Genomic DNA, 20,837 nt, shown 5'->3' on the forward strand with positions numbered 1-20,837 from the left:
ATAGAGAACCTATTATCTGATGAAACACTCAACCAACTAACATAATAAATATGGACACTCTGCATTCACATATGAAGATATCTTGCTTGCATATACATAAATATTGAGTGTGATTAAATATATTGATATGAAAATATATATTTATACTTCAGCAACAATATCTCATCAATATATATTTAAACTTGTAGAAATATATGTATGTTACACCGGCAAACTTTTTAACTAAAATATTAGAAATCCCCGAGTGTTAGGATGGGAGTTTTTCAATAGAGATGAAAACAAAGACTCATCCTACTAGTTAAAGGTTTCCCACCTACTGTACAAGCAACAAAAATAGAGCTGGCATTCAGGACTCCATTAGAAGTTTATTGAAGCTCTGTGAGGTTGGAAAGCTTTTAGGAGTTCAGCATAAATCATTCAATACACTAAAAAAAAAAAAAAGACTTAAAAAGATTTTCCCTTTGTATTCAATTTCTATGAGTGATCTCCAATTTACAACCTTATACTCGACCCAGAAATTGAATTAATCAATACAATTATCTCTTTAGAAATCTCTTTTGTCAACTACAGTAGTTCATGGAACAGAAAGGAGATTGAGATTCCTTAGATGGTAGACTCGATGGCAAGATTCAGCTATATTGAGGGCCTGGCATGAGAAATGGGTGTGGTATGGCTCTAATACTGTTTTGGGAAATTATAAAAATTAAGTGATCCTTATCTCTTAAACAAAAACCAATTATCTAGTAGTTGCAGTCTAAAACAGTTTTATGGAAAACAACACTATAAAACTATTTATATTAACAGATCATGAATACTGATAAAAATTATCACATGAAATTCTACACTAAAATAGTCATCTTTTTAAAAACAAGTAAATTCGCATTTCTAGAAGTGACCAAACTGCTCATAAGCACCAATTAAAAAAAGATTTCAGTTCATTTCCTGTTGCTGAAGCATTCTTAGTAATGATCTAGGGCCATGATTTCAACATACAAACTACAAAGGAACGGAGACAATTATTAAGCTAATTTAGACCTATTTAATACTTTCACATGAAATAATCAAATAATTAGGGCAAAAGTTTTTTACATTAATTATCTTTATCATACATATTTACTTTGTGTATATGATAATCTCTAGCAAATTTAACATTAAAAAGGAAAAGAGAAGAACGTAATATACCTGCCTAATTAAAATTAAAATCAGCTATTAAAAAAGCAATTTAAAAACCTAAATGATCTAAACTGCTTATTTTTCTAGTCTGTATTTGCAGATTGCCCAAATTTTCTCTTATGGAGTTAAGCCAAATTTTACAAGAATATATAGAAGTTCAAAAAAAAAAGTTCAAAAATAAAAATCTATAAATCCTTGCTTAAAAAAAATTCAATTAATCAACATCTTCAGTCAATTAGAAAATATACTGATGTTAGGAATTTACTAAAAACGGAACTAAAACTCCCAAGAAATATTCTGGAGTGAGTATATAGTCTGCTTAATTGTTTACATATTTTCCATATATAAAGATTTGAATAAATATTTATTTGGTTTGGCCCAAGTTTGAACTATCTTCTTTGAAGCACATGGTTCTTATATATAAAGCAGTTGAAAATCAGTTTGTTATCAAAACAATATTACATATTAACCACATTATAATGACATAATAAAACAATAACAGTGTACTACAGACATGTGTAAAAACAGAGTAACACTGAGGTAGCGCTGAGTCAGAATTACTACAATTATCATTTGGTGACATATTTTAAGATATGAACTCCACAAGCAAGTCCTGAGTATATGACAGCATTTTCTAAATGGAGAAACTGAGGTAGCAGAGAAGACAAAGGTGAGTTTTTGTCAAAGAAAGGTCAATCAGGTTAAGAACCCACACACTATATTTACTCAGTCTTCAGCCAATATGCTCTCACCGCTTAAATGCAAACCTCTTGTTTATATTCCAGCACTAGGACACAAAGAAATAAATAAGTTCATGATATTTTAGTCCCTTGAAGTTGAAACATACCGTTCCCTGCTAATACAATTCTAATCGGCAATTTTTGTTTCCCCAGGCATAGAGAGGAAGATACACAATTCAAAATGCTCTATCCTAAAGGAAAGTATTTCTATCTGAATAACTAACCATTTGTCAATTAGCATTTTTGAAGGTGGAGATGGGCTTTAGAGCATTGACTGTCTCTGAACTTAGGTGATGTTTCAGTTCCTCATTTCCAGATTAATTTAATACCCCCCTCCTAGACAGGTCTGTGCTAAATATTTGCTTAATATTCTATAGAAAATACTCTATTTAGGAGTCATAGAACAGTGGATGTGTGTATTATAATAAACATAACTATAGAGGAGACCAATGACAAAGGAATATTTATGGCTTATTTTAAATAATAATAATAAAATAATAAAAACTCCCATCTCATCCAAACCAATGTCATTCAGGTTACTTGAAACTATACAGTTCCTAAGTGACAGGGATTCAGAATTTGGTGTCAGATAAGGTACTAGTCTACCCACTTCTCATGTGCTTTTGGATTGTCTGCACTCTGCTTACATCAACTTGCTCATCTGTAAAATGGGAATAAAAGTGACACCTTTCCCTAAGGGCTACCATATAAACCAAGGTCTAAATGTTTAATTTTTATTTTTTATTATTATTAGTCTTATCGGGCTGCTCACACTGTAAGAGGGCATCTTAATCACGGTTGAAAAGTAGGTAAAAGTTACCAACAGGATATAGCAATAAGGGAACACAGATCTTCCACCCAAAAGGGGAACAGAAAAATTTTGGTGGGAAGAAAGAAAGAAAGAAAGAGAGAGAAGAGTCATGACTCAATTTTATGACATTCTTTTCTACTTGGATAATGATTTGCTGTTTTTCATCCACATCTTCAGGATGTGATATACACTTCAAAGCCTTCCTTTACATAAGATTTAAACATATTGTCTAGCTGTTTATCAGAATCTCTCTATTTGTGGACGTGTTTATATCTATTGGTTTGAACTACAACAAAAACTAATAAATTCCATGTGAGCTCACCTTGAGCCCCCAGGGCAGTCTGTATCTTTTCTGTCTATCATTGAGTCCCCTGTGTGATGATATAGGAAATCATAACCTGATGCATCAACTCTCCCCATTCCATGTATTGTCTTTCTCATTTGGGTCACAAGGAACCAGAGGAAAAAAAAAAAACAAAAACTTCAGATTTTACATATAGAAAATTACTGCTCATACATAATAGCTAAAGATTTGGGTGTTTGGGGCTCTTTTAATTTAGGGAAGAGGTAGAGTGACAGTGGGAAGAGGCCTCAAAAGCTAATGTGAGGTGACCTGCACTCCTACCACACAGGGCACGTTTAGACTGAAGAGGTTGGGGCGAGATGGGCAACACTGGAAATCCCTTTCCATCTAAGCTCTGAGCAAAATGAGGACTTGTGGCTGGCTGCCCAAATGGCACTCTGTGAGTCTGACCTCGCAGAGATCCCATGACAAACTGAAGTAAGGAGAAAAGGGTACAGGGATGGCTGCATAGTGAGTCAAGGCTCCAGAGACTGTGATAACCCGTTTGATCCTTCATGGTATGGGAGTTCGCTGAGGGAAGGTGCTGACAGCCTGAAGGGGTCTCACTGAGGGTTGTGTGATAAAGGGGTGCAGTTGGGAGCCACAGCATGGCCAGGGTGACTGAGGTTGTGAGAGAGGCCAGCAGGGATGGATGCCATGACTAGAGCTCATGACAGGACAACTGTACAACTCATTTGTTCCAGTAGAGAGCATACAGTAAGGGCCGGAAAGCAGACATCACTTCTCATCCTTCCTCCTACCCTCGATCAGTTAAACATATCAATATCCATGTCCCAGAACCAAAATGTTGGAATAATGATTTCATGACCCACAATGAAAGCATACTGCAATTTTCAGTCACAAGAGTCAATTCTGAGTCATAGAGTGAACCCGTTAAACTTAGAATCTCTACATCTGAAAGAATGCCTTCTAATGAAAAAGGTGAAAACTACTGTCCTCTACATCCAATCATATCTCTGGTAAACCAGGGGAGAAGTTCAAATGCATGGCTTGGAATAGAGCCCATGCCAGCAGATTGTGCTGGGTAGAAATAACACTAGTCTGTCTAGGTAAGATCAGTGCCAATGGTTCCAACTAAAATTAGAAAAAAGGAGACAGTACCTTGGCTCATGCTTATGTTGGAGACAAGACTCTAACTCCTGCTAAAGCCAAATGATGGCAATTCAGTTCCTGCCTGCCAGTTGCAAATCCCTACACTACCACTGCAGCACTATCAAAAGACATTTGCAATCTAGTACACCTAACCAGACGAGGTGATTTTTTAGATTAGTCACTTAATGGGTGAATAACTCAAGCGCTAGCAACTCAAAGGTACGCATGCTTTTATTCTGAGACAAGAAGGTATTTTCCAAAACTATAGGCAGATTGTTGAGGAGAAAAAAAAAAATGAGTAGAACCTTATTAATTTGAGGTACATAAATACTTATTATTAACTTATTAATTTTACAGTACAACTAAGAAAAAAAAATCAAGGACAGAATGACCTCATTCCTTCCAGAAAACATCATCAAAAGATCCACAGCACTTTTCATACATTTCAACAAATACAATTTTGCTTTAAGCTCATACGTGTCATGAGGCACCATGCCACAGTAGAATGAAAACTGAGCCAGGAATCAGGAAATCTGGGTTCTTTTTCTGGCTCTGTCACTTATTAACTGTGTAAAATGATGCAAAATTTAACCTCTCAGAGCCTCAGTTCCTTGTCTACAACATCAGTGACTTAGATAAGCCTTATCCAGCTCTTAGATTCTCTATTACTCTCTAAATCATTACTGATTAAATGAAATTTTAAATTTTATATGGTTTTTATAGCAAGTCTAAATATTAAGTCTTTCATAAATCCTGGGTTTGGAAATCAAATATATGTAATAGTCAAGGGATTCTGATTCTAATAGTAAAGAATTGAATACTTTTAAAATATTTGATCTACTCCGCGATGGCAATACACACACTCATAGATAGGGACAATGGGACAGTATCTGCATATCTGAGCAGCTACCACAAACTTTTGGCAAATTGTCAAAGTCACATAAAGACTGACATCATTTAATGTATTCTTCAAAGGAAAGAGTGCACTGCTGCTGGACAGAAGGAACTGTCCAATTAATTCCAGATTCATTCAGGAAGCTAAAACCTGGGAGAGGTTTTCAGGTGCTGAACGACATGATACTCTCAACATGCACCCCAAGGCTTCTACCGAATTTAAACTGCTTTCCATTCTACATAGGTAAGATAACTGTGCTGTTGCTCCTGTCTCCCCAGGATAGCAATCTACAGAATTTTACTCAAATCACCCTAATGCTCAAAATACTAACTAACGCCTCAATAGAGCAACAGAACTTGGCTTCTCCACCGAGTGCTACGCAGCCTGGGAAGCAGACCTCCAGTCTTCCTGGTTGGTGCTGGACTATCAAAGAACTATCTGCATCAAAGACAATTCATAACTCATAAATGTGATCAATAGGATAATCACTTCCCTGGCTGTCAGCAACTGCAGCTCTGGTTTTATTTCTGGCACTAACTCTTGGGATTCTGGGCAAGTCCTACAATCACTCTGTTAAATGCTATTGATAATGCTGTTTCCTGAGTACATGCACTGTAAGAGTTATGTATTCCCAAGTCCCAAAAATACTTCCACGCCATATTGTACATTAGTGTGGAAGGAAAATCTTTATCTTCTTTTAAGTCACAGACCCTTTGGGAAGATCTGATAGAATCAAGTGATCTGTATCCTTGCCTCAGAAAAAAAAATGCACCTGAAAAATCTTATATACAAGAATTTCATGTAAATATGGGGGGGAGGAGTCTGTGATGCTAGAACAAAGTTCATAAACTCAGGTGAACACCCTAGTCTAAAGTACAAATCCTTTCTGTACTTATTAGCTATATATGATTATGGAAACACTGAATCTGACTTTCTTTATCTCTAAAAACATAGATAATGAAGTTGATCCTTCTGCCTACATCTTGTAACTATTTAACAGCATGTAATTTCATGTTGAGCATGAAATTTTTGAATATGAATATATGTGAAAACAATCTAGACAGAACTCTGTGCAACTCTACATTGCTACTGTTCCCTGACCCTAGTCCTTTAATGCTGTCACAGAGCATTAATGAGTACTGCCCCCGCTCCAGTGGCACCATCAAGGTTGGGGAGATGTAGGTCACCAGACCAGTGTCTAACTTTTAAGAATCTGGACTCTCAGAGTCTGACTGACTGACTAGCTGTGTAGTGTGCCTGTAATTCCTTTCTAGCTTTTGTCTGACTACTGAGCTCTTCACACACATCCACTGGACTGAATGCACCAGCTCTGTCTTCTGTCCCTGGAAATAGTTTCATAATCTGGAGTTTTATACCTACCAGAATACACTTGGTTCTTCATTGACATTTAATCTTGATCTCCACTTGAGTGCTTAAAATTATTGTTGTTGGGCTCCATACTCGACATTTTTGCTCTCCTCCATTGGCGTGAATAATTAGAAACCATATTGCTAAGATCATTATCTCTGTTTTATTGGAAAATAGACTAGCAAATGCAAAGATATAGTAAGTACCCTCAAGGCTTACACAGTGTGTGACAGAGCTAGTTAAGAGAATAAGACCCAATTCATAATGCTCCATACTTACCACTCTATTACAATTTTTCTTTTCTTCTTAGAGCCTACTGATTACCCTCTCATACAACAAAGTCTTTATGATAATAAAGAAGGATGGATAATACATGCATACATCTTACTGAAGGCATACTTTTTTTTTATTTTTTCAATTTAGTAGTTCATCTTGGAATTATCTCATACTTATAAAATATTGCAAAAATAGTAGAGTTTCCAGCTTCCTCACATGTTAACATCTTACAAAACCACAGTCCAATTACCAAACCCAAGAAATTAACTTTAATACAACTGGCTGATCCACAGACCTTACTGAAATTGTAACAACTGTCCCACTAATGTTCTTTCTTGGACCATGAGCCAATATTTAGCTGCCGTGTCTTCTTAGTCTCTTGCTATTTGGGAGAATTCTCAGTCTTTCTTTGTGTTTCAAGACCCTGACACTCTTTAAGAATACTGCTGAGTTATTTTATAATATATCCCTTAATTTGAGTTATCTCATAGTTCCTCAAGAAAAAATCCATACAATGCATTTTTGGCAAGAAACATGGTGACAGAAATGATTTTTTGTGCCTTTCTCAGTGAATCACAGGAGTGGCATGTGATGCCAATACATACCATTACTAGTGATGTTGACTTTGATTGCTTGTTTTAGGTGGTGCCTGCCAGGTTCTTCCCCTGAAAGGTTACTACTTTCCCTTTTGTAATAATAAACATTTTAAGAGGAGATTTTTTAACACTATGTAGGTATCTTATTTATCATCACATTTTGACCATTAATTTACTATCCAGTGGTGATTCTTGCCTGAAATGATTATTACTATGCTTACCAGATGGTTACTTTCTATTTTCATCATTTTCTAGAGTTATTAATTGGCATTCTACTCTTATAAAAGAGTTTTTCTCTCCCACATTTATTTACTTATTCAATCCTTTTAAAGTTTCACGAACTATACTGAGTATAATTCAAAACTACCATTATTTTCTTGCTCAAATGTCCTAGATGTGGTCATTAGGAGCTACTTTACATTGGCTCATGTGTTTTTTCAATGTGTTTCCATCACTTTTTAGTCTTTCCTTACTTTCTTGCACCATAAGATGTTCCAGTTTCTTATCATATACTTCTCCTGTTCTGGTACTAGAAACATCCATTTCTATAAGGATTATTGGTTTCTTTTATTTAAGAATGGTATTTAGAAACCAAAATCTAGGTACTAATTGTGCTCATCAATATTGAGGTATTATTGCTTCTAGGCCTCTCGATATATAGAGGTAGGGGATATATAAGTACAAGTACACACACACACACACACAACCACTTATTTTTTTATCTGTATATCTGCGATACATACTTTGAATATACACACACACATACCTTGAGTTCCTATTGGTATCTCAGATTCCAATTCAACACCACAGGGTTTGTTTTAGCCCTCTTTGTTTCTTTTATGGTAAGAAAAATAGCCATCATTATCCACAATCCTATGAACCATTTAAAGAAGTTTCAGGGCACCTGGGTGGCTCAGTTGGTTAAATGACTGCCTTTAGCTCAGGTCAGGATCCCGGAGTCCCAGGATGGAGTCCCGTATCAGGCTCCCTGCTCAGCAGAGAATCTGCTTCTCCCTCCTCCCCCACCCTGTGCTAGCTTTCTCTATCTCTCTCTCATTCTCTCTCAAATAAATAAATAAAATCTTTAAAAAAAAAATCAAGCAGTTTTAGAAATGTTAACTCTGAGTCCTACAAAAACCCGTCATTAATCCATATCGTGTGAAAACAAATTTTCTAATCGGAGAACAATTTTTTTTTTTAAATCTTAACATGTAAAGTCTGTTTGGCAAACTTACTCAAATTAGCTCTTTTCTCCCCTCCTCCATTCATTTGTAGTTCTTACAAATATATTTAAGTTTACTAGATATTTTTGTTCATTTGTTTTTAATGTGGGGGTTCCTGAACACCCTGGTTCATTTTAATTATTTATTTATTTTTGTGAATTATCAATGTGAAACATTAACATAGCTCCAAAAATCAGAACTAGACAAAAACAGAGAGATAGATGGATAGATAAATAGCATCCATATAAGTGTCACTGCCCCAGCACCCTTCCACCCTATTTCCATGTTCTCAGTCCCCATTTGTTGAGCCTAACCCACCCCCCAGTAATCAATTTCATGAGTTTCTGGTGTTTCTTTCACCTGTTTGCCCCAGTTAGCAGATATAAGTATATTTTCTTATTTCCCTTTCATTCTAGGTAATATACTTCTGCACTTTTTACATTTGGCAGTATAGCCTGAAAAATTACTCTGTATTTATTCACTACTTTTACAATTTCATGATAACTCATTATATGGAGATGCCATAGTGTATTAGTGTACTCAACTATTCTCCTATACATGAACACTTAGGTAGTTTTTAATATCCTACAATTATAAACAATGCCACAATCAATAACCTCGAGCTTGGGATTTTCATACTATTGAAGGTGCGTCTTCAGGATAAATTCCTAGAAATAGGATTGTTGGGTCAAATGTTATGTCTATGTAAATCTGTTAAATTTTGCCTAATTATTGTCCAAAGGATTTGTACCGACTTTCATTCCCATCAGCAATGTAAGAGAATAAAGCTTGTGTTTTTATCTCTTCTCCCATATCATTTTAGGACAGATGCAGAGAAGCATTTGAGTGGTTGATTTGTGTTTACATCTTCTGACTATAGATATTATCTAACCGTGGTACTAAAAATCAAAGAAAAGGTTTACATAACTGTAAAGGAAGAAGAACAGAAAGAACAAAGAGCTGGAAAAATCACTAAAAAAAAAAAAAATGGCAGCCTTTCATCACAACAGATCAGGATAGAAGTATATAGTTTAGCATCTTCACTTAGAAACCTCAACAAACCAGGATTCTACAGTAATTTTCCCATGGCCAACATTAAGCCCTGCATCCTTCATGTCCCCAAGTACCATACCAATATTAGAACTGGCAAACAGTATTAGTTATCTGCTTACATGCTTGTCTTACATTAGAATTTATTGGTCAATATGTTTATGTCAACTCCTAGCACAATCAATATATAACCCTGATGAAATTTTGTTAAAAGATCACTAAAACAAAAAGAAACATTTCTTCTGTCCTTCCTCTATGCCATATGACATCCTCTATGTTTTACATGTATTGTCTCATTTCATCCTGATAACGATCATACAAAGTTGGTTTTAGTACTACCCCATTTTATAGATGAGAAAACAACAACTTGGAAAAGATACATAACTTGTCTATGGTGCTTATATTATGGGGGGAAAAAACCCAACTTGGGCTTTGTGTAGAATCTGAACTGAGGTCTGTCTCATTCTAAAGCATGTCCTGCTTACCTTTCTCCTGGATGGCAACTGGAAATAGGAGCCTTCCTGATGCACCTTCCATTACACTTATATAGGCAAGTTTTATTTTGCCTACTGTGAGGCCAGAGCTAATTCTATCTGAAGGACTCCAAGCCAGTGTGTCACAATCGAGAAGGAAAGGAAAGGTGGTGGTTTTAATGGTTTCCAAATAGACTCTGAGAAAGCTTTCTGAGATTTTTTACCTTTGGCAAACAAAGCTTTGGCTCCTCTGAGCCATGCACACATTTATTATACCCTTGGGACTGTGGTTTATGTACAAGCATCTTATTTAAAAGACTTTTTAAAAGACTGAAATGTGATTTCCTTTCTGACAGCAAAGGAAAAATAAAAAGATGTTCTTTGCCCTCCTGTTCTAATCTGTATTTGGAAGTCAAGTCTGCAGTTCCCAGAACTCTATCACCAGCTTGTTACATTTCCATAAATCTGTCTAAGAATACAACACTGTTCACCCAAAAAAATGTAGTATAAACTATAAAACACATGCACAGGATACCTGAATCCAATTCACCCTCATTTTGTATATAAGTGAAAATAAAGCAATGCTTTAACTCTTAGAAATGACAATATCTCGTTATTTAGATAAGTGCCACCAAATCATTATTGAGATTCTGATAGCATTTGCCTTACTGGTAAAAGAAAATTACCTGTAATGCATAGTTTAAATAATTACTTTTAAACAAAAGCTTCTTTTCTGCATTGCTTATTTATCTTTTGAGACCAACTCAGCAGGGCTATGTATTTTATTAAAATTGCCTTCAGACTGCTAATGGCAGGGCGTCTGTTAGCACAGGAAAAGTGATGGCAGTTTGACTCCTATTCCTAATATTGGGAGTTAGTCCAGACACTTAAGAGCCAGAACTCTGCTGTGCATTTGACTATGTTATCAACACTTTACTTGCTAATGATACTAGTGACAGCATTTCAATATGATGGGTCAGACTTAAATAGGAAAGCTTATAATTGTGCTTACAGAACCAAAGAAACTCCCTCCCCCCCACCACCAAAAAAATCCTTTTTATCAGCAGATCAGCTGGTGTTAAGCTTCATGACTGGGAATTATTTGGTAAGCTTCTGCTCAATTTTTTTTTTTCCTTCTCTACTTTCCACCTGGAATGAGGAGCCTCCATCAGCACCTGATATCTCCCCGTTCAGAAAATGACAACTGAAAGCCTTCCTGTGGTGCAACTGTGTGCCAACTACCCAGCAGAAGGTCACACTGATGACTCCCCTGTGGCTTTTATTTTCCCCAGGGAAATCCACAGCCAGGGCTGACTGCCTGCCAAATATGCTGAGTGCCACAAACCAGCAGTGCTAAGAACCCCCCATCTTTCTTGATGCGAAGCAGTAAGCAACTGTGCTGAACACCTGTGTCAGCTCCTGTTCCTGGGGACACCCCAGGCAAGCACTCATTCAGCATCCGGGGATAGGGCTCCCTTCCTCTAACTGGCACTTTTGTCCAAAAACTTCTCAGTAGTCATATGATAATAGTTATGTTTGTCAGATCTCTATAACATCAGCGTGTTTAACTACCGTTAAGGAGGAGGATTTAAATCATTTGCAAGTTAAATATTTAACTCATGTGTCTACAGGGAATCAGCACAATGAAAGTACTTCCTGTTATTGTACAAGTAAAAACAATAGTCTCCATAACTTCCTTTCACAGCTTCTCCAACCTACTTGAGGAAGAGGAGACTTGGTCTGAGTTGTGGAAAAGGCACAATGCCATAGAGAGACAAGATCTAAACCAGTATTTTCCTGTAACTGACAGAGAATAATATGCTCATTTCAACCAGTGAAAATTCCAGTCAAGAATGGGATGGAGAAAAAGTTAGGCAATATGAATAAAAGGGTGCCTGCCACAGGTTAATACTCAGTTAGAATATACGAATGAATGAATGAATGAATGGACGAATAATCAAATGAATGGACTCCTGAGTAATTTTCAATACCTCAAAAAAATTCTATAATTCAGAAATGATTATATTCCATTGAGCCTATACAGCCCGAATTTAGTGTTTACTATTCGCAGGCCACTCAGACCAGGCCTATGCAGAGATTAAAAATAAATAAATGAGGGATGCCTGGATGGCTCAGTTGGTTAAGCCACTGCCTGCGGCTCAGGTCATGATCCTACGGTCCTGGGATCGAGTCCTGCACTGGACTCCTTGCTCAGTGGGGAGCTGGCTTCTCTCTCTGCCTCTGCTTGCCACTCTGCCTGCTTGTGTGAGCTCTCTCTCTCTGACCAAAAAATAAATAAAATCTTTAAAATAAATGAATGAATGAATGAATGAATGAACCAAAGCCTACTTCAGAACCACACATCTTGTCAGGCAGCAGAACTACAATTCAAACTTCAGAGTTTCTTGTATTTTGACGATTCCATTTGATTTTCTTCAAAATGCCACATGACATTCAGACCCCTAGTCTTTCAGGGTGTTCCCTCAGCTTGGGTTGCCCTTCTTCCATTAAAGAGGAAACTTGTGCTGTCAAGTTTCAATTCATATAGCTTCATCCTCGACTTTCCTGCCATGTTCCTGAATGTCTGCATGGATGCTTCTTCAGTGTATCAATACTGGCATCTCAAATGTTAAGACTCTCAGAGCAATCTGTGTCTCTCCACTAACGAAAATAGAAGTAAATAAGTAAAAACAACTACCTTTTTCTCATTTCCCACATCCATGTTTTGCATGGCTTTCATTTCAGTTACTCAAGATTTAAATTCATCCCTATTGCTCTCGTAAGTCAAACTCTGCTGCTTCCATCTTTGAATTTCTGCTTATATTTGCCCCCAGGTGTTTTAGTCTTAGCTCTGGCTTTATGGATCTCTTGTATGATGACTGTATTGGTCTCCTCTCTTTCCCTTGTAAGCTCTCCCATTTTAATCAACCTCATATTGCCACCATATTAATTAATTAATACAAGGCACAGACCTAATCATCAAAAAAATCAACAAAAATTTTCAATAACTTCCCAGATCATGTTGAATTAAAAGTGAAATCACCAAAGAGCCAAAGTTCTCTTTCTAGACTTTGAATTGCAAAGTCTCTTCATATTGTAAAGAGCTCAACATATCTTTACAGTCATTATTCCCCTTTTGTATACCTTGCGCTGTATGAAAACGTACTCAAGCCTAAAGACACACTTCAGACACCAGGACTCTAAATATATACTAGGCAATCCTATCCTCTCCCACTGTAGCTAAGATCTCGGCTAGGAAAATCACATGGATCCTTTAAGACCCAGCTCAAGTACCCTCTTGCATACAAAACTTTCCTTCTCTTCCCTACAAACCCTTGTAGAATGTTACTTGGTAGCTCTTGTTTACTCTTTATGACATTATATCTTACATTATAATAATTGGTATTGGATCTTCAATCTAAATTCATTCAACATGTGCTATAAGCAAAGCACTTTGAAAGGTGTGTTACGGTTATAGTAGAGAACAAAACAGATTCACTCCCAACAAAAAGCAAAGAGAAAAGGGTCTTTCAAACAAACAAACAAAAAAGTGTGATGGGAGACAGAGTCATTCATGCAGTTGAATGAACTGAAGGACCAAATAAGATAATGACTAAAAATTGTCATTTGGATTTAGTGTGATGGAAGTAACTGATTCCTTAGCAAGACTTGGCATGATAGAAGTGGAGAGGATCCGGGAGTGGGTGGGAAGAAAGAAAATGGAGACAGGAAGTTGAAACATCAGGAAAACATGTGTATGAAGGGAGTGATGGCTGGAGGAAGAAGTAGGGTCAAAGGGAACTTTTTGTCAATTTATTTTAAGGTGGGAAACTTCAGCACCTGTAAATATTAAAGCTTCCAGTAAAGAAGCTGAAGCTATTAGAGTGAAGAATCTTTCTGGAACTGCCAAAAGAAGTTGAGGCATAAGCACAGTTGGAAGAACTAGTCCTTCTAAGAGAAGGAAAACCTCCTGCACTCCCTGTGGCAGAGAAGGACCCGAATCACCCCTAGATTCAAGGAAGACTGCAGGTGTCTATGTGAAGTTGAGGTAGGCAGGCCCTCTTCTTTAGAATATAATTCAGAGAATAATTTCTTTAGTCCTCATTTAATCATAAAGGTGATTCTTATAACTAAAAAGGGAGGAATTTAGAACAAATAAAAATTTTCATTTATTGCATGAATATTCTGATAGCCAAATGATGGAAATCTAAGCTTAGATATAATGTATTGGTCTAAAGGTTTGAAAATATTAAGGTAAACCATTATTTGGCAGCTGGAAACTGCTGCCACAAGACTGATGACAGAAGACAACCCTTAAATTCCTTTTCTTATACTCACTTTGATGCTTTTACAGGATAGTAATGAGATTTTTAGAAACAACTCTTCTTCCAAGTGTCAATAGTATGTTCTCCAATGGATAATTTTTAGGAAAATAAATATGGAGATTTTCCTCTGTTCTTTAACCCACTGAGCCACCCAGGCACCCCTTTCCTCTGTTCTTTATACGAAATAATCTCCCTTATTTTCTTGTTCATATTAAAAATGGCCACCTGTAGTGTAAGTGACTCTTAATTCAACCAATTTTTATTTACCATCTACTATGTGCACACTGGCTTAACAATTGCAAAAGAACTGCCAAGATAACAGTATGCTTCTCCTGTGGAGCAGTGTTGATCACTTCTAGACAAACATGTCTAAGACCCCAACTTGGCTGGTAAGTTTCAGAGCTGATGCCAGAATTTATGCCCTCTAAATCCTACTAAGTTTTTTTTTTAATACTCCACATCTCCTCTTCATAAATAGTCCAATAGATCATGTGATAATCGCAATAAAGCTATGACATACTTTGAAGCCTCTTCCCTGACAAATAGAAGATAAAATTCATGATTGCTTGTGGACTTACACACAGCTATGTAGTTTTGGTTGAATTATAAATGACAAACAAATGGGAAAATCAGTATGCAAAGCAACAATCAGATGCACATAATTTTTAAATATGACATATCATTGTCATTAATGTCCCTATTCTAAAACAATAAGTTATTATACACTGCCAAAAAACATGATTCAAATTCAAAAGAACTATGCAAATTAAGGACATGGAAAAGAAAAATGAGAGCTGCACTATTTAACATTAGCTCCTGGAACACAATCATCAGTCAATATCCTGATCAGATAATGTTGCCCTGATCATTGTTAATTTAAGTCTATTTTCATTCATAATTTATATTCTGTACCAAAAGAGAAAATGTTAGAATGCTTTACATACCCAGTAAGTCTGAGTGATCCTTAAAACATGTGAGCCATGTGATGTCCCTTATTGGCTAAAATCTCTTTAACGATTCCCATCTCACTCAGAATGACAGTCAAGGTCCTACCGCTATCTACCAGGCTCTCTATGATAGACACCACTTCATCCTTCCCATTCTCAACTCCTAGTTGAGAATCTCCTTAAGCTTTCCCTGCCACATTGCCTTTCTTGACAATCTTTCAACATACCAAGTGTAAGGAGTGTCTATTCACCCATCTATATCTATATGGTTCCCTCTCTCCATTTAGTTTTGTGCTTCATTTTCTCCTTAGAACTACCTTCCTCAGACTTAATATCTGAAATATTCTCCCATCCTTCTCTATTTATTCTGCTTTATTTACTTCTTAGTACGTATCCCCATTAACATATACAGATAACTCTTGAACAACGTGGGTTTGAATTGCATGGGTCCATTTACATGTACATTTTTTACAGTATAGTACTGTATATGTATTTTTTTCTTCCTTGTTATTTTCTTTCTTTTTTTTAAATTTTATTTATTTATTTGAGAGAGAGACAGAGTGAGAGAGCATGAGAGGGGAGGTCAGAGGGAGAAGCAGACTCCCCATGGAGCTGGGAGCCCGATGTGGGACTCAGTCCCAGGACTCCGGGACCATGACCTGAGCCGAAGGCAGTTGCCCAACCAACTGAGCCACCCAGGCGTCCTCCTTATGATTTTCTTAATAACATTTTCTTTCCTCTAGCCTACTTAATTGTAATAATACAGTATATAATATATGTAACATACAAAATATGTGTTAATTGACTGCTTATGGTACTGGTAAGGCTTCTGGTCAATTGTAGACAATTTGTTAAGTTTTGGGGCAATCAAAAATTATACACAGATTTTCAACTGCATGAGGGGTTAGCACCTCAAACTCCCACATTGTTTAAGGGCCAACTGTATATTTAAATCTTCACTTTATGTTTTCCTCCTCTAGAATAAAACTTCAGGAGCATAAGAACCTCCATTGCATGAAGGAAAGAAAGAATGGATAATCATCTTTCCATTTTATCCAGCCAAATAGGAAACTTCTCCAGGAAAACAACAGTTACAAAAAAAACAAAACAAAACAAAAAAAAGCAAAAACAAAAAAAATAAAGTTCTTGATTTCTTTAAATATCAAAATGATCCGAAGTCAAATATTATATCAATTAGTATCAATTGTATTTTCTATAAATTATAAATTGGTGGACATGGCAAATGATGATTTTTTTTATGTATGTGTATAACATTGTGTGCAGAATTGTGTGTATTCCATAATCTGTAAGGCAGCATAATGCAGTATGATTGCATCATACCAAGAAACACAGATTTACCTCTGTTACTATTTCATGTGACACTGGGTGGCAATTTAGGTTTGTAAAACAGGTAGACTGGATTGGATTCTATCTCCCAAGGCTATGGGATCTGAGATGTTCATCTCTTCGTTTTTGATTTTGCTTCCAAACACAAAAAACTCAACAAGTATATTCAATTTAAGGTCAATACTTACATTTCAGCTGGATGCAAAGAAAACCCACCACTTGGGCTTCAATTTATTTCTTGTTAATGTTTAGTTAAATCATATTTGTCAACAGAAAATGTGGAAATGTTTACCACCAGAAAACTCTTCGTAAAATTATTGCTCAAAGGAAATCTCAAAGCTACAAGAATCAGTGCAGTCACACTTACAAACTCAATCAGTTAAACATATCATTCTATATACATCTTTTTTGCAGGACTCATACCTAAGTTAGCTAAGAACAGAGACTTGAGCATATGCACCGCATCAAGATATACTTGAAATTATCTCTCCTTTAGGCCAGAGGCTAGTGTTCTCTCAATACATAACAATAATAATCTGTCTAGTATTTAATGCTAATGCTAAGAAATAACTAAATCCCTGAATCATCCAGGCAGAGGAACTTTAAGCTTGGCTCCTTTCTTAATAGGCCTTTTTACTAGAAAAGATGTGATCAGACTGAAGGACAAAAGCATCTATCCCTCCAGGTTACAAAAACTGAAAAAGCCCAATGGGAGTTGCTCTATAAGAAACCTGGATGTGGAGGAGTTAAGTTACACTCCAGGAGAGTTGCGGAAGTGATAGGCGTGAAAGAGAGGTAAAGGATCCCCAGGCTTCTATAAATAACTAAGCAATTGTACTGAGAAATGTAATCACTGTTCAAGTCAACTGGGAGACTTCTCTGAAGCAGGAGATGAACACGAACCCATTAGTCACTCATGGAGACACTCAGGGCAATGGAGACCCCAAAGGCCAGCATGGCTTCAGCTTACCAAGGGATAGGACTAATACTAAACCTTCCACAATGGTGACAAATGCTCATAGTACACCCTTTGACTTTTGGGATCTTTCCATTTACATAGAAATTGGATTTTAATTAACCTTCACTTTACACATGGTAGTCAACATTCAGTAGTTAAGATTAATGGAAGCAAACAGATTGACTCTAAAGTGTCAGAGCTTTTAGAGGTGGATCCAAGCCCACAGACTTTAGTGGAAAAGAAAGGAAATGACTTTCATGACCCAAGTGTTTTACAATTACTTAATGTCACTACAATTACTTAATAACATGTTATATGTTTAAAGTTTTGATTCTGGAAAAGTTATCAAGAAATCTTCATTCAAAAACAGCTTATTGAGAATTATAGAAATCAGGGTATTTAACTAACTTATTAGGTAAGATATTTTCTTCTATTCCTGAAAATTTATTTTAATTATCGTTTTGATCTTCAAATCCTAAAAAAAGAAACCCAAATGCTGGACTTTTTATATAAAGGTGTTAGTCATGGTTTGCAAAACTGAGAACATACCAAGCAAGCACATCCAAGAGATAAGTGGCAAGAGACTTGAGAACTCTAGAGTTGATGGCAAAAGAATGATCAGCAAATGATAATGCAAATGTCCTGACCTGCTGAGTCTCCCAGTCCAATCTCTCCCTCTCCTGATGTCCTTGATGTTATCTATTTCCTGCAAGGCTAAAAAAAAAAAAAATAATAAAAATAAAATAAATGGAAGAAAAGTAGTGAGAAATCAAAGTAATCCTAAAATAGGGGAAAAATCAAATATCATAGAGTTAAACAAAGTTTCTACTACAAAACTTTGGAAGAAACAGTAAATAATTTCATCATAACAACTTTTTCTAGATCAGATTCACAGCCACACAGTCAGATACACAAGACTGTGCCAGTTAATGGTTGATGAATGAATAATGAATGAACAACTGAAAAACAAATTTTATAAAAGACAGTCAAGATATAATGACAATTGAAGTGTAAAAATGGTAACCAATTATTCTGGAGCTGTATTAATTAAAAAGATTTTTATAAATCTTTATATTATTAATTCATTCATATAAGCACATGCATGAATATGAACCCTGGGCCTAGTTTTATAGAGAAAAGCAATTGTAACCTTCTTTATAGTTCTTGATGGTTACCTTAAAATACACTTATAAGGCAACATTACTTACAGCTACAGTATTATGGAAAACATCTTAAATGGCACTAAGATGTATTAAATACAGACTATTACTTATGAGGCACAGTGCTATGTTATACTAGGACAGTAAGTTGTATAAGAATAAAAGTTTACAAACTCACAGAATAATTTCTACATTAAAAATGGTATGACTAAAACCAGCAAAATAAAAGCAGAAACACTTTATTTATACCCAGTTGCTCTTTCATAGTCATACTCTAGTGTTTTAAAGACCAGGTTTGCTTTTTAGGGGGTGTGGGGATTTTATTTTGGTTTTATTTTTGTTTTTTAAGAGTTTATTTATTTGACAGAGACAGACACTGCGAGAGAAGGAACACAAGCAGAGGGAGTGGGAGAGGGAGAAGCAGGCTTTCAGCATAGCAGGGAGCCCAATGTGGGACTGGATCCCAGGAAAGCTGAACACAGACCCTCAACAACTGAGCCACCCTGGCACCCTTGGTTTGGTTTTAGAGAGGGGGGGGGTGGCAGAAGGAGAGGGAGAGAGAGAGAGAGAATCTTAAGCAGGCTCCATGTCCAGTACAGAGCAAGTCTCCATCTCACAACCCTGAGGTCATAACCTGAGCTGAAATCAAGAGTCTAACGCTTAACTGGCTGAGCCACCCAGGTGCCCCAAAGCCCAGGGTTTAATCAGTGGTCCTATGACAGAAGAGCTATATGTCTTTGGAAATTTACTGAACCTCTTAGAGGCTTATTTTCTTGATCTAGAAAATGGTTTCCTTTCATTTTGTCATGAATCCAGGAATCTTCCCAAAACCAATACATACAACTATCTTACCATGATTTTAGTATTTACTTACAGATGTACGATAATTTTTATAAGGATAAATTCATCACCTATTCTACCTTTTTAAGCTTTGGCCCCTAAAATGTTTAGTTCTATCATTGCAAAATGTTTAAACATGGTTAATGATTTTTGTGACATTGCAAGATGACTGTTAAATTTTATAAATATAAATTATATAAATTTTGTGCCTTGGGATGGTGGAGTTACCTGTGTCATTAACTGGATTATATATAGTCAGTATTTGAAAAAGACTTAAAAATGATACTTTTAGGAAAATAGAATCCTACTTCTAGAATATTGGTCTTACATACTATAATCACAGTTTTGGAGGTGATCTAGGCCCAAATTACTGCATAACTTTTGATTTTTAGTTTATAAAGACTTCACTTTTAAGAACTTCAATAATTTTGGGTGACTTCTGGAGTACCTAAATTATTTTAAAGTACATAAAACAGTAAAAAGAAATAATACACCAAGACCTGCTGGGTTTTATCTTAGTAATATAAAAATTAGTTTGACATTTAAATATCAAATAATGGAACATGCTATATAAATAAAATACAAAATCATACAATTATTCAATAGATGAGAATAACATTTGACAAAAATCCAACACATTTTCATGATAAAAACACTCAACAAACTAGCAATAGAAGAAAACTTCCTTAACCTAATACAGAGAGCATCTAAAAAAACCCACAACTATCCTACTTAATGGTAAAAGACTGACTGGTTTCCCCCCAGATCTGGAATAAAACAAGGATGTCCACTCATACAACTTCTATTCAGCATTGTACTGGAGATTACAGCCAGGTTTGTTAATAAAGGAAAAGAAATAAAAAATATCCAGATTGAAAAGGAAGAAATAAAACCATCTATTTGGAGTTAACGTTATTTTTATTTAGAAAATCTAAAGGAATTCACTAAGAACTATTAGGAAGGAAGGAAAGAAGGAAGAAAGAGAGGGAGAGAGATAGGGAATGAAAAAGAAAGACAAAGAAATCTGATATTTGTTCCTGATTCCTTGCACAGAGTTTCAAAAACTTATGGAATTCACTGAGTGATAGATAAGCCTTTGTTATACTATGACTTGACTCATAACAGAGCCCCTAGATAGCTTCAGAATGGGAGAGGTTGTGAAAAAAAGCAAACACATGATTTAAGAACTGGAATTTTTT

At 35.9% G+C, this 20,837-nt stretch overlaps 1 protein-coding gene across 1 annotated transcript in view; it reads right to left on the reverse strand.

Annotated features, from left to right (window-relative positions):
• The window catches only part of SOX5 (SRY-box transcription factor 5), a 981,725-nt gene that overhangs the window by 652,281 nt on the left and 308,607 nt on the right, over window positions 1-20,837 (reverse strand). Inside the window, 1 exon segment of the mRNA XM_047740105.1 lies at window positions 18,286-18,352. Coding sequence (XP_047596061.1) covers window positions 18,286-18,352 — 67 coding nt within the window.

Source organism: Lutra lutra, chromosome 8, assembly GCF_902655055.1.
Source record: "Lutra lutra chromosome 8, mLutLut1.2, whole genome shotgun sequence".
Taxonomy (NCBI): domain Eukaryota; kingdom Metazoa; phylum Chordata; class Mammalia; order Carnivora; family Mustelidae; genus Lutra; species Lutra lutra.